Raw genomic sequence first — 19,378 nt, forward strand, 5'->3', positions numbered from 1 at the left:
AGACTTTTTAGTTATTCCGACGTCGGGCCTAAATGGGTTATGCCTCCTCCTGCACCGTGGTGCCCTACGCACCACCGTGGTGCCCTACGCACCACCGTGGTGCCCTACGCACCACAGTGCATGCTGTGCACCGTGGTGCCCTACGCACCACAGCACGCACTGTGGTGCCCTACGCACCACAGTGCGTGCTGTGCGTGTGCCTAGAGGTGGCACTGACTGCACACAGAATCCCCCAGGCACATATTGACTGGTGGGAAATGACCAATTGCAGGTTTTGTTGTTGTGGCTGGTGGTGAGTTGAGCCATTTGGGCAGGTAGCCATCCTTCAAATCACACTTCATATTCCAGTCATATTCCATTTATTCGGCCCTGATTTAAAGGTTATTGTTCCTGTTGTGGGAAATATGAAGACTATCTATATAGTATATTGTTCCATGCTAGTCTGTCTGGTCGTGTCTGTGAGCAACAACACCTTGGCCTGAAAGCCTGTCTTAATCCAATCAACCCTTTGATCAAGCTATATGTAAAAGACCATGTCACACCTATTGTTTGTTATGAGACCCTGCTGGGCCTGAATAGGCCAAGACAGTCAGGGCGTCTGTATTGTATTGTACCTTTGTGACGGTCATGTTTATCTGTGGACCTGCTTCTGGGGTATAAGAGAGGACCTACGGAGAAGCGGAGGGAGGCGAGGGGGATGGAGACGACGAGAGAGAGATGTACTGAGAGAGAAAGTTGGAGTGATGCAGGCTAAGCCTGCTAGACTAGTAGATGTTGTTTGCATGTTGCTGTTCTTCTGAATAAACTTCTAAGATATACATTCTCCCGGATGGACATATATTATTTCCATAACATTCCTGTCATAAAAAACCCAAAACATTATACAGGTCTAGCATCCTCAATTGCGTCCTCATCAACAGTATCGGCCTGTTAAACCACATGAACCCCGTCGTCCCTGTTCTAGGATTAACATTTGGTGAAAAGGCGCCGTGTATCAGCTATTTTTAAGTGAAGAGGTGTTAGCATTGAGGGGGAAAAAAGAGCCAATCTAGTATGGAGTCCTGGGGGACCTCAGTCAACAGTCAAGTTGAATATAATAGGGTTTAAATCAGGGGTGTCAAACTGGTGATCCGTGGGCCGCATGCGGCCCAGGGAGAGGTCCAATGCGGCCCTCGAGATGATTTTCAAAAAGGAAACAACGCTGCTACTCCCCCTCCCCCACCTGCCCCTCTAATGGCCCTGCAGTAGACGGCTTTGTCTCTGCCCAGGTGCGGAATGTTGTCACTGATGGGCTCGTTAACAGTCTATTCAACTACTAGTTGAGTTGTTGTGGATTACTCTCCTCACACTCTGATACAGCAGGACATGGAGAGGCTAACCATAGTTGTTACAGCTCAGTAGAGTTTCATTTCCCTTACCAAGTGAGGAATATAGTCTACTTACACACCATAGTCAAAGCAAAAAAATGTCATGATGGCTACATGTCAATTTGCCATTTTGGATATTTTGGATAAAATAATGATTGCATTTTTAACTATTTCCGAGTGGTTTATTGGGTCTTTTTTCCACCTCTCATACGTACCAAACGTCTTGTAGCCTACAACTGTAATACAAATAAAGTTAATTTATGTCAATAAACAGTCTAGAAAACAAAGCCAAGTATCAAGTAGTGTAAGTCAACCCACGTGAGCTGCAACTGGCCGCGGCCCTCATCAAGTCACCTTTCGCGCAATGTGGCCCTTGCCCCAAAATTAGTTTGACACCCCTGGTTTAAATGGTTAAGAACTTAAAGATGCAGTGCAGTGATTCCCCCCCCTAAAACATGATCATCAGGTACTAAGATTTAGGAGGAAGAGGTCCCTGGACTTAACTTTAAGAAACTCTACAATGCATGCAATACTGTATGTATGATTGAATGTTATAAGAAATTATAAAAAGTATAATAAATGATAAATTAACCATCAGGACGGTACCATCCGCTGAATGCCTGCATCATATCTTTCTTCCTACCAGAAAATCCATTGTTTTTACAGTGTTCAAACGATGTAGAGCCCTATACCGTATGTTAGACGCAGGAGAAGGACAAAATGTTTATTTGATTACTAAACTTTCATTCCATTAACTTCCCGTCAATCATTTAGGCTAATTGATTATTCAGTTAACCAGGCAGTTAATTTGATAGTCCATAGTGAAGGGGGAAAGAGCCGGGAAGTGACACGCTCCGCCGAGCTCCGGAATCGAACCCTAGACTCGCTGAGCCTATGTGGTACACACCTTAACCCATTTTGGGGCGGGAACCCCTTTTGGTGTTTTAAACATTATGTTGTAATTTAGCTATTGAAAAATAGCAGATCTACAAGCTCATAGCGCGCCACCGAGTGGCGCGCTACGAGCTTGTAGGTCTGCTATTTTTGAAAAATCGTGAAAATATTTATTTCAGAAAACTGAAGGATTTAGAAGATTATTTTTTAAATTTCGACGTCAGGCCTGAATGGGTTAAAACACTCTGCCATTGGCGCCCAAGTATTTCTCTTTTACAGAAGGTTTGGGGTGTGCCTGTCCTTCTTTTTTTTAGCCTTATTTCCATCTTTTACCATGTCTTGTTTTTTTGTTCTTTTAGCTTCTTCGCAGTGTTCATTTTGAAAGCAAATTTTGATTTAGTTGTAGAACTTGTATTCATATTTTAGTCATCTGAAAAGTTTTCGTTTTAGTCCAGTTTCAGTCAGACTAAATCTACAGTTGATTTACCGTAGTCGACAGAAATGTATTTTGGCAGGCCTTGATATGGCTAATTTTGGCTGATAAATGGCTGATTTTACACTTGGTTGCATGCTGAAGATCTACAAGCTCACAACGCGACACTGCACCACGTGTTATGACCTTGTAGATCTGCTATTTTCAGAGCGCAACTCCCAAGCGCAACCAAACATAAAATTACTTTTAGTTCTATTGGATCTCTTCACCACTCATCCCGTCCTAACATTTTAGTCTAGTTTTTATTTGTTGACAACATTGTCATTATATTTAGTCATAGTTTCAGTCGCCATACCTACGTTAGTTTTGATTTAGTTTTTGTCGACGAACATTTTTCTCCTTTGAAACCCTGTATTATGCCTTGTACATATGTATGTACGAGTGAGTGGTAAATCAAAGCCTCTTGATTCTTAAGTTGTAAGTACTGCTGGCAGCCAAACAGCATTGGGCCTTTATTTTATTTAAATGCAAACCCTCACATCACCGTTCAAATCAAATGACCTATATATTTTTAAGCAGATCTACAAACTCACGTGTCACGCTAAGAGGTTGTACATTTTGCCATATTTGCCAATTTTCTTGCAAAGAAGTATTTTGGGAAGTTGGGGTGGGGATATGACAGTGATGTCATGTTTTTCTTTTTATTAAAAAGAAGAAATTTGCATGGAATTGCATGGATGCAACATCAATGTACATGGACAATTAAAAAGAAGAAATTTGCATGGAATTGCATGGATGCAACATCAATGTACATGGACAATTAAAAGTGCAAATCGGTTCTCAGGACTTATTTCCATTGTTGTTAGATGTCACAGAAGAATGTGTGTGTTCGCATATAAAATCTAAAAGAAAGTACTCACATACAATATGGCATTATTCTGAAGCACAAGCTAAAGGTACACACTTCCGGTTATCCTAATACTGGTCCATTCAACTAGCTACATACAACGCAACTCAGTTTTGCCTTAGAGCTGCACCATGTTACTTTTCTCCTCTACCACGGATTTGAACTGGGTTTATAGTCCTCTCAGGAACTCAATCCTAGGCACCTGAGTATCTGGAATTACTATTACCCATCTGGCTACTAAGTATATCGCCCTGGTGGACAGAGGTGTAAAGTATCTAAGTATATTTACTCAAGTACTGTACTTTTTTGAGACAATTTTGAGGTATTTTTTACTTTCTAATCTTCTGTATTTCCAATTTTCAATAATTTTACTTCTACTCCAATACAGCTCAGGAGCACATATTGTACTTCTAACTCCACTACAATTATTTGACAGCTTTAGTTACTTTGCACAGTTTACAGATTTAGATTATTATCACTAAACAACATCCATTAAACCACTTCAGCATATCATTTATAATCTGGCCATTTGAAAATAGCTGATCTACAAGCTCATAGATCTGCTTGTACAGTAGATCTGTTATTTTCAAAAGATTTGTATCCATTTTGGCCTGGGCCGTGGCTCAGCGGTCCAGGCACCTTGGCCAGTGGCCCGAGCCTGGCAGTGTGCCGCGGGTTCGACTCCCGATCCCGACGGCCATTACTGCATGTCACTCTCCCATCTCTCTCCCCCATTTCCTGTCAGCCTACTGTCTGTCCCTCTATAAAAAAATCACACCCGTGTGAACTGAGTGGTGCAACTCCCCCCCCCCCCCCCCTCTCATTAGCAAGCAACAGTGCAGCACTATCTCTCTGTTTCTGGCACAACAGCGCCCCTACTGGTACTCATAGTAACATAGTCACACACAAACATAGAAACATAGTCACACACAAACATAGGTTAACACGGACATTGCTGTTCCTTGGAGTGGTTGCACCACGCAAAAAAATATAAAATAAAGGCGAAAGCCGCAACAAAAAAAAGATTAAAAAAAAAAAGTTTTGTATCCATTTTGAATTTGTGAAATGGGCATTCTGTACAATGAGTACTTTTACTGTTGGTACTCAAGTACATTTTGAATAGCGGAATTTGACTTGCAACCAGAGTGTTACTTTATACATTGCAGTATTGATACTTTTACTTAAGTGAAACATGTGAGTACCTCTTCCATCACTAGCCCTGGCCATTATACTGGTCGGTCAGTATTGAACGTTCTCAACGACATCGGTAGGATGTGGGCAATCATGCAGCCCATGTGTACCGATTTCTAACCTTTTCCCAAAAACGGTTTGACGGTCCAGCTTGACTACTAGGGCCCTATTTTGCGTGTCTTAAGTACCAGGTCTTATGACTTAACTTAAGACCTGGAGGCGTGGTCAATGCTGTTTGGCCACTCAGAATAGCCAAATGGCATTGATCACGCCTCCAGGTCTTAAGTTAAGTAATAAGACCTGGTACTTAAGACACGCATAATAGGACCCCTAGTCTTTACCGGTGTCAGACTTGCTACACTAGACCTAGCAGTGTGACCTGCAGGTGGATGTGGTTTAATAAGTAATTTGGGGCAACACCATTTACAGACGTTTTTACCTGACAGTTTGAACTCTGTTTCCCTTGGACTCTACTGGGAGCTCCTTCCTGTGTGCTCTGGACCGAAATGTGTTAAGATAAAGTCTTTACTCTGCTTGAACAACAACAAACATGTTTCTTTTGTGTGAAGCTTGTCTTGTTACAAGCCAGTCCTTTACACACCATGACGGAACACTGTTAAGATTAAGACACAGGGATTCTCAAACAATTTCCTAAATATTTGGACTTGGACCCACACCTGAAAAGATTTTGTGCCAGGGACCCGGAGGCTGTGGGGTTGAATTCACCGTGGTGCAACAGGGCTTTGTCGGGCGTCTACATGAACACAATTGGCCCGTGTTCAGGGGAGGGAAGCCGGGGCGGGGAGGGTTGTGGAGGCACGGGAAGAGTAGGCCGGAGGCTCTACGACGTCCTCCTGGTGGGAGCTCCTCGCTGGCAGGTGAGCCAACAACAGTGACAACACAGCAATGTGTGTTTTGCGAGGAATCAATTGTCATAACTACTAAATTGTGGAGAAAAACGGGGTAAAAAAATATTGGCTACTTTAAATTTATATATATATATATATATATATATATATATAAAAAAGTGTTCCTCATTTTGCTGGGTCCCTGGACTCCACCGTGAGAACCAGTGTGAGCCAGTATCGAATAAACAGCTGTGACATGATCATCTGTTTAGGTTAAGGAACTGTGACATCTGTGTACAGTAAGAACATGACATAAGCATCCGCCGTGGCATCATAGTCTCCATTTCTAAGTTGTCATCGGGTACTGTGAGGAATAATAAGCACCAGTGACATAATTGCGTAGCTAAAGAAGGCACAGTACCATCATGTTGTGTCTGGGAAACACTAGTGACATCACCCACAAACTTTTCAGGTCCTGTCCAACTTCAGAATCTATGGGTTTGTCTCCCTCATGTGGCCGTTGGGTGGTACTGCAGGTCCACTGTGTCAGGCCATGGGGTGGAGGTTGGTTGATGGATGGTTCTAGGACGGTCTCTCTGGTGGAAGTGTCACCAGCCCTGTGACGTTGTCCTCGACGGCATCTCGTGGAAGAATGCGAGGCCACCGTCCCGAGGAATGACAATGGGGGACGATACGTCATTGTCACTTTTTTATTCATAACTTGTCTGGCTTTGTAGACGGGAGGCTTATATGAGCTGAATTGGGTGGAGATCGAGCCCGGCGTAGGGAAACGGAAGGTCCCAGGTTCGAATCCCGCCTCGAGCAATGTGTCCGAGGTGTCCCTGAGTACGCCACTTAATCGCTAACTGCCCCCCCCCCCCCCCCCCCCATGAAATGGGTCATATTGTTGTTCTTTTTCTTCTCCTTTGTGTGTGTGTGTGTGTGTGTGTGTTGTGTGGGGCAGCTTCTATTGAAGTCAAGAGTATATGCTGTAATAGTATGTGGTTATGTAATGAGCTTGGTTCATTCATAGACTGGTAAATAACACTATTTAATTCAAATCATGTTTAGAATCCCAGCTGTGGGATTTCTTTCTTTCTTTCTTTCTTTCTTTCTTTCTTTCTTTCTTCTGTTGTCCTAAATGATTACACATCAAAAGTTGACTCCACTAAGGTCAAGTGCAGGCGCTGCAGTTCATTTAATTAATTAAGTCAATTTAAGTTTGAACTGGGAATAACCACCAGAGGGCAGCAGAAGCTCTGCCCTCCAATAGTCTCACACACAGGACCATTGGTGTTACTGTAAAGTAACTACAATACCAAGTCACAATTTGGAGGTATCTGTACTTTACTGTATTTCCAATTTCAAATACTTTTACTTACTTTCTACTCCACTACATCTTCGATCCAAATATTGTACTTTTTCTCCACTACATTTATTTGAAAACTGTAGTTTCCGTGCTCTCTCTCTCTCTCTCTCTCTCTCTCTCTCTCTCTGTCTCTGTCTCTGTCTCTGTCTCTCTCTCTCTCTCTCTGTCTCTCTTTCTGTGTCTCTCTCTCTCTCTCTCTCTCTCTCTCTCTCTCTCTCTCTCTCTCTCTCTGTCTCTCTCTCTGTCTCTCTCTCTCTGTCTCTGTCTCTCTCTCTGTCTCTCTCTCTGTCTCTGTCTCTCTCTCTGTCTCTCTCTCTCTGTCTCTCTCTCTGTCTCTCTCTCTCTGTCTCTCTCTCTGTCTCTGTCTCTCTCTCTGTCTCTCTCTCTCTCTCTCTGTCTCTCTCTCTCTCTCTCTCTCTCTCTCTCTCTCTCTCTCTCTCTCTCTCTCTAAAGAAATGTCTGCCATCATCATGACAGACGGCCCTATGTGCAGCAGTGTTGTTTATAGCAGCACATTTTGATTTTAGTTTTAGTCATAGTCTCTTGAATAGTTTTCATCTAGTTTTAGTCACATTTTAGTCACCTGGAATGTTTTAGTGTTAGTCTACAGTTGATTTAGTCGACTAAAATGTATTTTGGCGGGCCTTGCTGCCGTCGTAATGGCTGATTTTACACTTGTACAAGCTCAGTTGTGAGCTTGTAGATCTGCTATTTTCAGCATGCAACCAAGTGTAAAATGACTTATACTGGATCTCTTGTCCACTAGTCCCTTCCTAACATTTTTGCCTAGTTTTTATTTGTTGACAAAATCGCCAGTATATTTACACAGTTTTTACACAGTCACAGTTTTAGTCATCATAGCTTAGTTTTCATTTCGTTTCCATTTAGTTTTCGTCAGTGAAAAAAGGTAGTCGACGAACATTTTTGGTCATGGTTTTTAGTCGACGAAAACAACACTGCACTAAGGCCAAAGTCACAGGACACAAGCTCAGTCTATCTGCACTGCAGTCCAATTAGCAGGAAGGTTGAGGTTCATGTATTCTTCGAATGGTGATCCATCCTGTAAAAGTCGGTGGCGTGCATGTGCTAATGAGTCCCCGGGGGCTCCATCTTGCACCACCCGTATCCCTTATCCCTAAACTAATTTGCCATTTTTTAAACTATTTAAAAAAAACATTTTAAAATTGTTCAACTAGCCGATCTACATCTGCAAATTAGTTTAAGGATAAGGGACAAGGGGTGGCGCAAGATATAGCCCCTAGTGTGCATGCACACACGCACACACACACACACACACACACACACACACACACACACACACACACACACACACACACACACACACACGTGCGCACGCACACCATGAATGATGTGAACTATTGTTGCTTTTGACATCCCCTCTCTGGCTAATGTGGTTATTCACTTATATGGCCTTCCTTCTTCTTTATTATTGAAATCTATGAATACCTGAATTTCCGTGTGTCACGCCACGCCTCCATATATGGTCACGCCTCATGACATCACACCTCCATATATGGTCACGCCTCGCGAGACGTCATGCCACCATATATGGCCATCTTCAATATATGGTGGCGTATAGCTCCATATATATATGGACAAAAACAACACTGATGGCCAGTGGGGATTATGTTTTATCCCCGCTGCTGGTCAGACTGATATGTTTCATAATATGTTTCATAATTGTAGTTTGTTATCACAATTTAACTATTTAATTAAAAATCACACCCGTGTGAACTGAGTGGTGCAACACTAGCCTGGCTAATAAGCCAGACCGAATCAGCCGTTGGCAAAAAAAAATTGCCTGCCGGCGGATTACGGTCTGGAGAGGCTCAATTGTACGCCCATTTCCTACACCAGAGAACTGGTGTGGCCAATCGGGACACGGTATGCAATATGGGCGGGCTTTGGTACAGTGACGTTCAATGCTTGAGACCTTTGACTGACAGTAGCTCTGACCAATTGCGTCAAAGAGAAAATGTTTGAACCCGCCCCCCGGGAAACAAGATCCATACACAGCATCTCCAGACTCAAATACCACACGACAGTGTGATTTGAGTCTGGCTTATTAGCCAGGCTAGTGCAACACCCCCCTCTCTCTCTGTCTCTCATTAGCAGGCAGCAGTGCAGCACTGTCTCTCTCTCTCTCTGTTTCTGGCACAACAGCGCCACTTTTGGTAGTCATTGGTACTCGTGCTCATAGTGACATAGTCACATAGTTAGGTGAACACGGACATTGCTGTTCGTTGGAGTGGTTGCACCACTCAAAAATGTATCCACATGAACTAATATTTTGGGTGAATTTGTCAAAACCTGTCAAGATGTTGTATAATTATTTTTTGTAGGCTAAACGAAACAAGTTTTTCAAAGACGTCTATATGGCTTAAGTGGTTATGAAAATATTCCCCCCCCCCCTCCCTCTTTTTTCTTTCTACTAATCTAACCATGGATGTAGGAGCCAGGTGCTGCGAGCGAGAGGAGAGGAGAGGGGAGCGGTATGGTGAAGGCCGGGAGGAAGACCTTGAGCTGTCCCCGAAGACAAGTGCAGGTATACGCACACCATAGTCTCTTCTCCATACATGCTACCGGATCAGGGCAGGGGTCATCAGTATGTCTTAAGGCCTTAACCCATTGCGTCATTATGCGATCGGTCTCCCCTTTCCACCGAGACCCATTCTACGAAAGGTCTTCTAAATCCTGACAGTTTTCTGAAAACCCCTATGTTTCTATGTCAGTGGTTCTCACAGGGTTAAAACCCTATGTTTCTATGTCAGTTGTTCTCACAGGGTTAAAACCCTATGTTTCTGTGTCAGTTGTTCTCACAGGGTTAAAACCCTATGTTTCTGTGTCAGTTGTTCTCACAGGGTTAAACCCCTATGTTTCTATGTCAGTTGTTCTCACAGGGTTAAAACCCTATGTTTCTGTGTCAGTTGTTCTCACAGGGTTAAAACCCTATGTTTCTATGTCAGTTGTTCTCACAGGGTTAAAACCCTATGTTTCTGTGTCAGTTGTTCTCACAGGGTTAAACCCCTATGTTTCTATGTCAGTTGTTCTCACAGGGTTAAAACCCTATGTTTCTGTGTCAGTTGTTCTCACAAGGTTAAAACCCTATGTTTCTGTGTCAGTTGTTCTCAAACATTTTCATGCCAAGGACCCCCAACAATGTATATGAAATCGGCCTCCGACCCCATCTCACAATATGTTGTTCCAGTGACCCCCCCCCAGAAGCAAATTTGACTTAAAAACGTTCGCTCTGAAAGGATATTTATTCAAAGATTCCATTTGTACACTCTCAGAGTTGCAGACCTGTTATGGTCATTCATCTCTTTATGTGTGTCCGGCAATATCATTATGGTGTATACTGTATGTCCAATATCATTATGGTGTATACTGTATGTCCGTGGCAAAGAAATGCTCGTCGGCTACTCTGACAAAAACTAAATGGAAACTAGATGAAAACTAAGCTATGATGACTAAAACTAAGACTAAATATACTGACAATTTCGTCAACAAATAAAAACTAGACTAAAATGTTAGGAACTTATACTGGACCTCTTGTCCACTACCAGTAGTGGACAAGAGGTCCAGTATAAGTCATTTTACACTTGGTTGCATGCTGAAAATAGCCGATCTACAAGCTTGTAGATCGGCTATTTTCAGCAAGTGTAAAAACAGTCATTACGACGGCATCAAGGCTTGCCAAAAATACAATTTAGTCGACTAAATCAACTGTAGATTTAGTCAACAAAAATCTTATGATATTTTGTCGACTAAAACTAGAATAACACTAATACATTCCAGGTGACTAAAACTAAAAGTAAACTATTCAAAAGACTGAAACTAAAATAAAAAATTGCTGCCAAAAACAACACTGGTCGGAAACGATATTGTACCGATCCGATCCATTCATCGCGATAGATATTTGATACTCAAAATAACATTATTCATTCTCCGGAGAACTAGGCCTCCTCGCAGTGGGGGTGGAAAACAAGTACAAGTCCGGAGTTCAAAATTGACTTGAGTAAAAGTACGGAAGTATTGGTACCAAAGTAGAAAGTACCAATACTTTCACATACATTTCACAAGTTTTCAAATGTATAAATTGTATAATTAAAAATCTTTAAAGGTGTCAAGCCAAGGGTTATGCACAATTGTAGATTTAACAGAATTGTAAAATTCTAGGCTATACATTTTGATCAGTGATGGATACATCACCTTTAAATCAATGTGTGAATACATTTCTCCATAAATAAAGCTTCCTCGTGCATTTGCATAATCATACTGGGCAGTATTTCTTTTGCTATCTCAGACGGGTGACAGTTGCACACGAGTTGACCCAGGCCCACCCATGCCTATGCATCTGCTGTTAAGCTGTTATTGTGATAGATGGCTGTATTTTCCTGTGCCATAAACCTGTTTTTCATTTAGTGGGAAATTGCCCCCCCTGCTGTTAAATAGATTTACCACTTCCTACTTCTATCTCTGGTCCACCCACAGTCATATGCGCACACGCACGCACACACACACACACACACACACACACACACACACACACACACACACACACACACACACACACACACACACACACGTAACCACACCGTGACACACACACTTTCACTTAAGTGGATGGGCCTAGTCACTTATCTGGTGTGTGTGTGTGTGTGTGTGAGAGAAGGTAAATGTCTTCCCGTCAACTCTGGATAATCAGCTCGCGCACACACACACACACACACACACACTAATGGACTATGAAGACACAGTTTCTGTAGAATACAATAAGAAAATATAAAATTAATGAGCTATTAGACATTTTTAGAATCTGATCTCAGGTCAAAATGGGTTTAGGCTAAAGGGTGAAATGAAAGACTAGGTGAAATAAGGGCATAGATAAATAAGGCCCTCTTCCTATCCTGCCTTCATGCCGTTCCTCCAGGTGTTCTTCTTCTCATGCATTGCTTCGCTAATCGTCATTCATCACGATTTTATGTCATTTCATCGTTTTAATCGCGTCTATGTTTGCGTTTTCTTTTTCTTTTTAGAATCAGATGGAGGAAGACAATGAGGACTTCCAGCCCCAGGACGACACCCATGAGTCTCCATCACAACCTCAGCCGCCCGAGGGAGGAGCCAAATCCCCGGGTCAACCCCAACCCCAGGCCCAGGCTTCAGGCGAGGCCTCCCCCTCCCCCGACGAGAAGCAGGGAGAGACTCCGATGGAGACCGGAGACACCACACAGCAACAAAACCAGGAAGCGGAGGATTGTCCCGCCTCCCGTTCCCGACCGCCCGCGGCCCGGGCTCTGTGGAAACCCATACCCCAGATTCAGCCCCAGCCTGCGGGCCAGTGGAAGCCCATTCCACCCCTGGAGCCCCAGAACAGTCCAGGTGAACCTGAAGCGACCTCAGCCTCTACCCGGAACCAGAGCTGTCAGACTGAAGAACAACCCCCGCAGAGCAGTCCTGGAGGTCATGCTCACAGTCTGGGTAAGACTGGATGGAAGTGTTTGAGTGTGTGTGTGTAACCCTTTTAGACCTGGAACACCTATTGTTGTTTCAATTCGGGAGAACACATCACCTCAAATTTCATATAGTATATATCGGAAACCTCTTGTCTCCATATTTAATCCATTGAGACCTGGAACGCATCCATGTCACGTTAGCGTTTAACCACATTAACCATTAACCCATTTTGGGGCGGGAACCCGTTTTGGTGTTTTAAACATTGTTATAATTTAGCTATTGAAAAATAGCAGATCTACAAGCTCATAGCGCGCCACCGAGTGGCGCGCTATGAACTTGTAGGTCTGCTATTTTTGAAAAATCGTTAAAATGTGCCTCAAATCTTTCCGAAAATTGTCATGATTTAGAAAACATTTTTTTTTAAATTTCGACGTCAGGCGTAAATGAACGGCTCACTTGATCATACTACAGCGTCACACAAAAGCATCAAAAGTAGCAGATCTACAAGCTAGTCGATCATCTGCTACTTGTGCTATTTCTTTATTTTATTTGAATCCTGTAAGGTTTTCCAGAAAACTTCAGCTCAGGATTTGGCCTAATAAGGCCTGCCTGCTTGCTCTGCTCAGGGGATGGGAATCATCCCATCCAATCATCGCTCTGCTCAGGGGATGGGGATTGGGAATCATCCCATCCAATCATCGCTCTGCTCAGGGGATGGGGATTGGGAATCATCCCATCCAATCATCGCTCTGCTCAGGGGATGGGGATTGGGAATCATCCCATCCAATCATCGCTCTGCTCAGGGGATTGGGAATCATCCCATCCAATCATCGCTCTGCTCAGGGGATGGGAATCATCCCATCCAATCATCGCTCTGCTCAGGGGATGGGAATCATCCCATCCAATCATCGCTCTGCTCAGGGGATGGGAATCATCCCATCCAATCATCGCTCTGCTCAGGGGATGGGAATCATCCCAATCCAATCATCGCTCTGCTCAGGGGATGGGAATCATCCCATCCAATCATCGCTCTGCTCAGGGGATGGGAATCATCCCATCCCAATCTTGACCAGGTGAAAATCCGTGGTGAGACATTAGGTCAGATCCTGTGTCCGGGTGAGACATTAGGTGAGACCTTGCTTTGACATGATCTAGAATCCAGATCATGTCTTGCTCTTCTATTCTAGATCTAGAGTCTAGATCTAGAATAGAAGAGCAGGGAGACAAGATACAACCACTCCAATTGTTCTAAGTTACACTGTAGTAAGTAGGGATGTCCCACTTTATTCGCTTCCGCTTCAGCTATATATCTCATGTTGTGTTTATAGCTATCTAGCTATATATCTCATGTTGTGTTTATAGCAGACTCCCCACTCAAATGTGCACTTGCAGTTTGGGCAACTCCAAAGCAAACTCCACATGTCACAACATTGTATTTACCTGCCATAGTGTCAACCCCTTACCCCCGTGTCGGATCGGTGGTTAGACTGGCATATTCACCGATACCGATATGACAAATAAAGGGCCGATCCGATACTTTTCCCGATACCGATACAGTATCGGGACATCTCTAGTAGTAAGATACCTTACCTTACTGCCTGGACAAACGTACATTTTATCCATAAAATTAAAAAATCACCCCCGTGTGAAGTGAGGGGCGCCCACTGTGGCTGCCACATGACGTCACTGCTTAAAGCAAACATTATAAAAGTCGCGTAAAATGACGTCGCGAGTGGGGTCCTGTCTTTTGAGGGCCGCTAGCCCCTTCCATGCATGGCTTTTGAAAATGACCTCATGACAGCCAAGTCTATGATCTTTTTAATGTTTGTTTAGAGCCCTTATGACGTAAATCGAATGGCAGCCACGTCTAAGGACCTTTTAATGTTTGTTTAGGGCAAATGTTAAACAAACATTGATGACGTGAGACATCATGTGACCGGTATAAATTCAGTGGGCGCCCCTCACTTCACGCAAGTGAGGTTTTTTTCTCTCCTGAAAGACAGACGTTGGCGCTGCAGGTTTTGTGTTGGTGACACCTGTCACCCGGTCACTCTATCCTCTGTCCTTCAATAAGGCGTCCCTTCCTTTTTCCACTCCCCTTTCCATCATTCTTTTCGTTATTCCTTCCTTCCTTCCTTCCATGCTCCCTTCGTCATATTTCCGTCCTCCATCTACTTCCTTTCATTCATCCTACCCACTACCTTCTCCTACCCTCCTTCTCCCTACCTAGAGAGAAGGAGGAAAGGTCTCACACGTGTTGTCTAAAAATAGACCTTCTAATTAGCTCACATGCACCTGGCAAGTGTTCATTAGTCTGAGCACACGCACGCACGCATGCACGCACGCACGCACACACGCACGCACGCACGCACGCACGCACGCACGCACGCACGCACCAGCCTGACAAAGTAGAGGAGAAAGGTTGGAATTTGTCAAGCAGGAAGTCAGATCGGACAGGATTCAGGAAGTTGTTTCTAATTGGCTGTCAGAGTGGCAGCCTTTCTCGTCACCGCGTCTGACAGAACTACATTGTTTTTCTCTCTCTCTCTCTCTCTCTCTCTCTGTCTCTCTCTGTCTCTCTCTCTCCACTTCCACACAAAGAGAAGTCCGTCCACTGGTGGCTTTCTAAAAGACCACTCGCTCTGTTGATTCCTGGGTAAAGAAAGGAGTCATGCGGGCCGTGTTCATCTGGTTTGTTAGTGTCATCCCACCGCTCTGATTGGTTGACCTCTGCTCCTGTTGAGGGGGTTGGTGAAATGGGGTTAGGAATGGTAGGGGTCGGCGACCCCCAAGGACTAAAGTGGTGGAACTCTAGGAGGGGGGGGGGGGGGGGGGAAGGGCACTATCTGACTTTCTTTCTCTATTCCATGCTCTCCCTTTCTCCCTCTCCCTCTCTCTCTTTATATCTCACTCGCACGCACGCATACATGCACACACGCACGCACACACACAAATGTTCACATTCACACATGTTCTCCGTTTTGTCACGTACATATCTCGCTGTCCGACTTTGCCCGTCTGTCGTGTGAGTGCAGTAGAGCTGTGCCGAATAGTTGGAGGGTTACTTTCATGACATGGACACATTTCATGTGTCTATTCATTCATCGCCGCCCGTCAGAATGCCGCAGAGATTTATTGGTGTTGCTCCAGTCAGTGTGGGTCACAAATCTACAGCCATCAATGTCAGATCTCGTGTGCCAAGGGCCAATAAGGCCAAGAACCTCAAATCCAGAATATTGTCTCAAATCTGTCAGTGCACTCTCTCTGTTACGCCAACATTGTTGTGGTGAAGTTGTATTGATCTCTTTGGTTCAAGTTTATAAAGGTCGCTACGCCTGTCCCTCCCACGCAACACAGCACACCGTATGAAGCTTGTGCAGGCATTTAACTCACACACGCACCTCACACACGGACAGACAGACAGTATGTGTCCACACATGGGAGAGACGCTGTTAAGTCAAAGCCTACCTCTGATCAACCCTGACTAGTCTAAACCAAAAACTGTCTAAACTAAGTACTGCACCCCCCATCAACATGATATGTATTTGGACGTGGACCCTATAATTCATTCCAGGGACCTCCAGAAGCAAAGATTTTAGTTAAAAACATTCAGATGCACACATTTTCACGATTTGTGTGCATCTGAATGTTTTTAACTCAAATCTTTGCTTCTGGAGGTCCCTGGAATGAATTATAGGGTCCGCGTCCAAATACATATCATTTTGGGGGTCCTCGACAAACATGAAAAGATTTGACGACCCAGAAAGATAATAAACTGTTAAGATTTAGAATACGTTTAGAATCTGCCTCGGGTCTTAAAGGCTTAACACCAACATTCTGAACTTTACAACCCGCCTACCTACAAGACTGTTGTACAGTTGGAGGCCATCGATATTGTCCTTTTCTTTTTGCTGAGTTTTGCGTGATCTGCGCAAAAGGACAGTTAACCCATTTTGGGCGGGAACCCCTTTTGGTGTTTTAAACATGTTATAATTTAGCTATTGAAAAATAGCAGATCTACAAGCTCATAGCGCGCCACCGAGTGGCGCGCTACGAGCTTGTAGATCTGCTATTTTTGAAAAATCGTGAAAATATTTATTTCAGAAAACTGGAGGATTTAGAAGGATTTTTTTAAATTTTGAGGTCAGGCCTAAATGGGTCAAATGATAAAGGGACAATATCTGTGGCACCCAAATGTATACTCGCGGCCGCTCCGCTCTGATCCCGAGCGCTAGACACCGCCCACTCTATACGGTGTTGGCATTGTGATTCTCTACCAGAGATCTCGGCTGTTTGTTTACATCATCCCCTGGCGTGCTTTGACATAATTGTCTCTGAGATGTTTTTGCCATTTCTGGCGCCAGACACATGGACAACTTATGCGTGTGCTTTCTCCATGAATGAATCGCCATCGGGTTGTGTAGTCCAGTGGTTAGCAAACCTTTTAGCAGGGAAGCTGGAAGTACCCTCACTAAAAACGCCGGGACAACGCTCCACACGTCCCAAACTCTTCTCCCTTCTGGCCCCAAAACTGTGGAATGCACTTCCCGTTGCAATCAGCACTGCAGCATCACTCCCGATCTTCCGCCGTAGTTTGAAAACCCACCTTTTCAGACTCCACCATGGCCCATAGCACTTACCCTATACCCCCTTAGACAGCAGCACTTTTTAGACTTAGATAGCATTTGAAACAGACTTATAGCATGTCATGTAGACAGCACAATAACAGTACAGCATAGTATAATATATATGTATAGCTTATATGTATAGTGTCATTATATATAGATATGTTCTAGTTACGTTCTTAGCTTACGCTTGTTTCTTGATAAATGCTTTTTATATATGTGATGTATTCCCATTCTTTTTGTTCTTGCTTAATGTAAGTCGCTCTGGATTAAGAGCGTCTGCTAAATGCCTAAATTGTAAATTGTAGCTCAAGACCCAAAAGAGAAATTTGATTTGACACAAACTAAATTGTTGATCCACAAGCTCACAACATGTCTCTTTGCACCGCGTTGTGAGCTTGTAGATTGGCTATTTTCACTATGTCTTAAATGTAATTTCTTTTTAAAGAATGTCATTTTTTATTTATTCATAAAAAGTTTGTTTGCTCTGCAGTGTCATCATCACTTTGTTCTTAGAATCTTGACCTGCCGAAGCTGATAAGTGATAATAGTTTGACTTCCTTTGGAAGAGGCCAGGGCATGCTACAGGCTTTATAGTATCATCCCAGATGAAATGTCCGTAAAGGAAATGTGGCAAAACAGTTTGTCGTAACGCATTCACGTTCCCTAAAACAGGGTCCAGAACGGCCATCTGCCGAAGCCGTCCGCACCGCCGTGGGCTATGTGAAACCTCTGGACATTTTGACTGTGTTGTGGCAGGTGCCTAAGATGATGCATTAAGAGGAGTCTGTTAGCAGTAGCACCTACCAAATAAAGGGCTGGTCATTGTTTGCGTGAACAGAAACTGCTACCTTTTGACTGGAGGAAATACTGGGGCACTTTAACAGGGTTCATGTGTGTTTAAGCACAGCTAGTGAATCAATCACTCGTCTCGTAGCCTGTCTGCTAGTCCCATGTGCAGACAGTTTTGTGAAAGATCTCTGTAGATATCATCTCGCTTTGAAGAATTGCCAACCCATGTTGGCAGAATGTTGTCCTCTTGTGCCTAGTCAAAGCCGGCTCCTTTCCTTTTTTTCTCATTTTGTTTGTCTTCCTCTTGAGATAAAACATTGCCCCCAGTGCCCCGCCATACTTTGATGTAGGGTTGTAGTTTTGTCACGCAAGGTGACAAGCAAACACAACGTGTGACATGTAATGATGTATACCAGGGGTTCTCAACCCGTGGGTCGCGACCCCTCGGGGGGTCGCCAAATTATTTTGGGGGGTCCCCAAATCATTAAAAGATGAATGGCTGGAAAGTGGGAAATGAAGAGTTTACATATAGTACACATAGTACATGCATACACCTTCCCTAATGATTATATCTGGTTTCAGTATTTATTTATGGTGTATTGTCTCTATTATTAAGGTTATTGTAGCAGTCAATTTATCTTGGGGGTCGGGAGGGGGCGGGGCGGGGGTCCTGAGACGTTGCCAAAGCATTTTCGGGGGTCCCCGGCCAAAAACGTTGAGAACCCCTGATGTATACAATGGTGCCTGAATTAGACGTTAATTTCAGGGCAGTACTGCAGAGCTGCTGTCAGATGAAAATAACTAATGTGAACAAATATTTGGCGACACATGTTCGGGCGGCCGGGGTTCAATCCCCAGCCGAGTCATACCAAACACTACAAAAATGGCACCCAATGCCTCCCTGCTTGGCACTCTGCACCAAGGTCCCTGCCACATGTCTGGTCATGTCCAGGGGATGTACTCGTACATCATGTGACAGACATACTAGCGTCATGTATGTCCATGGGGTGTACGTGTACACTACAACACCAAGCCGCCGCATGCTTCAGCAACAGGAGATAGTCTTCTGAACTATGGGATTGTGTGGATCAACGATGCACGAATTCACGAGAGTGAGACAGTCCAAGTTTTCCACTATGTCATTTCCTGTTCTATCCTTGTCACGTTGTGTATTTCATGCAATCAACTCTGCGGGACAGTGTGAAACAAGGACATTAAAGTTTCTCAATGCGTGCGTGCGTGCGTGCGTGCGTGCGTGTCTTAGATGTTGTTGATCGTATTACACTTTATTCACATATTGACACTATAAGAATAAACCAATGCTCTCTCTCTCTCTCTCTCTCTCTCTCTCTCTCGCTCTCTCTCTCTCTCTCTCTCTCTCTCTCTCTCTCTCTCTCTCATTATGGTTGTTTATACATTGTTAGTTACCACCTGTTAGATTTTTTTAATTGATGTGTGTGTGTGTGTGTGT

General features: G+C 43.9%; 1 protein-coding gene across 1 annotated transcript in view; it reads left to right on the forward strand.

Moving 5' to 3' along the window:
- The window catches only part of LOC306916323 (uncharacterized protein), a gene marked incomplete at its 3' end in the record, with an annotated part of 42,334 nt that extends 24,452 nt beyond the window's left edge, over positions 1-17,882 (forward strand). Inside the window, exons 2-4 of the mRNA XM_079494157.1 lie at positions 9,483-9,575; positions 12,070-12,514; positions 17,875-17,882. Coding sequence (XP_079350283.1) covers positions 9,525-9,575; positions 12,070-12,514; positions 17,875-17,882 — 504 coding nt within the window. The 5' untranslated portion in view covers positions 9,483-9,524. The remainder of the gene's footprint in view (positions 1-9,482; positions 9,576-12,069; positions 12,515-17,874) is intronic.
- Between the last annotated feature and the right edge of the window lie 1,496 nt (positions 17,883-19,378).

This window comes from Electrona antarctica, assembly GCF_951216825.1.
Source record: "Electrona antarctica genome assembly, chromosome: 23".
In the NCBI taxonomy this organism is placed as follows: domain Eukaryota; kingdom Metazoa; phylum Chordata; class Actinopteri; order Myctophiformes; family Myctophidae; genus Electrona; species Electrona antarctica.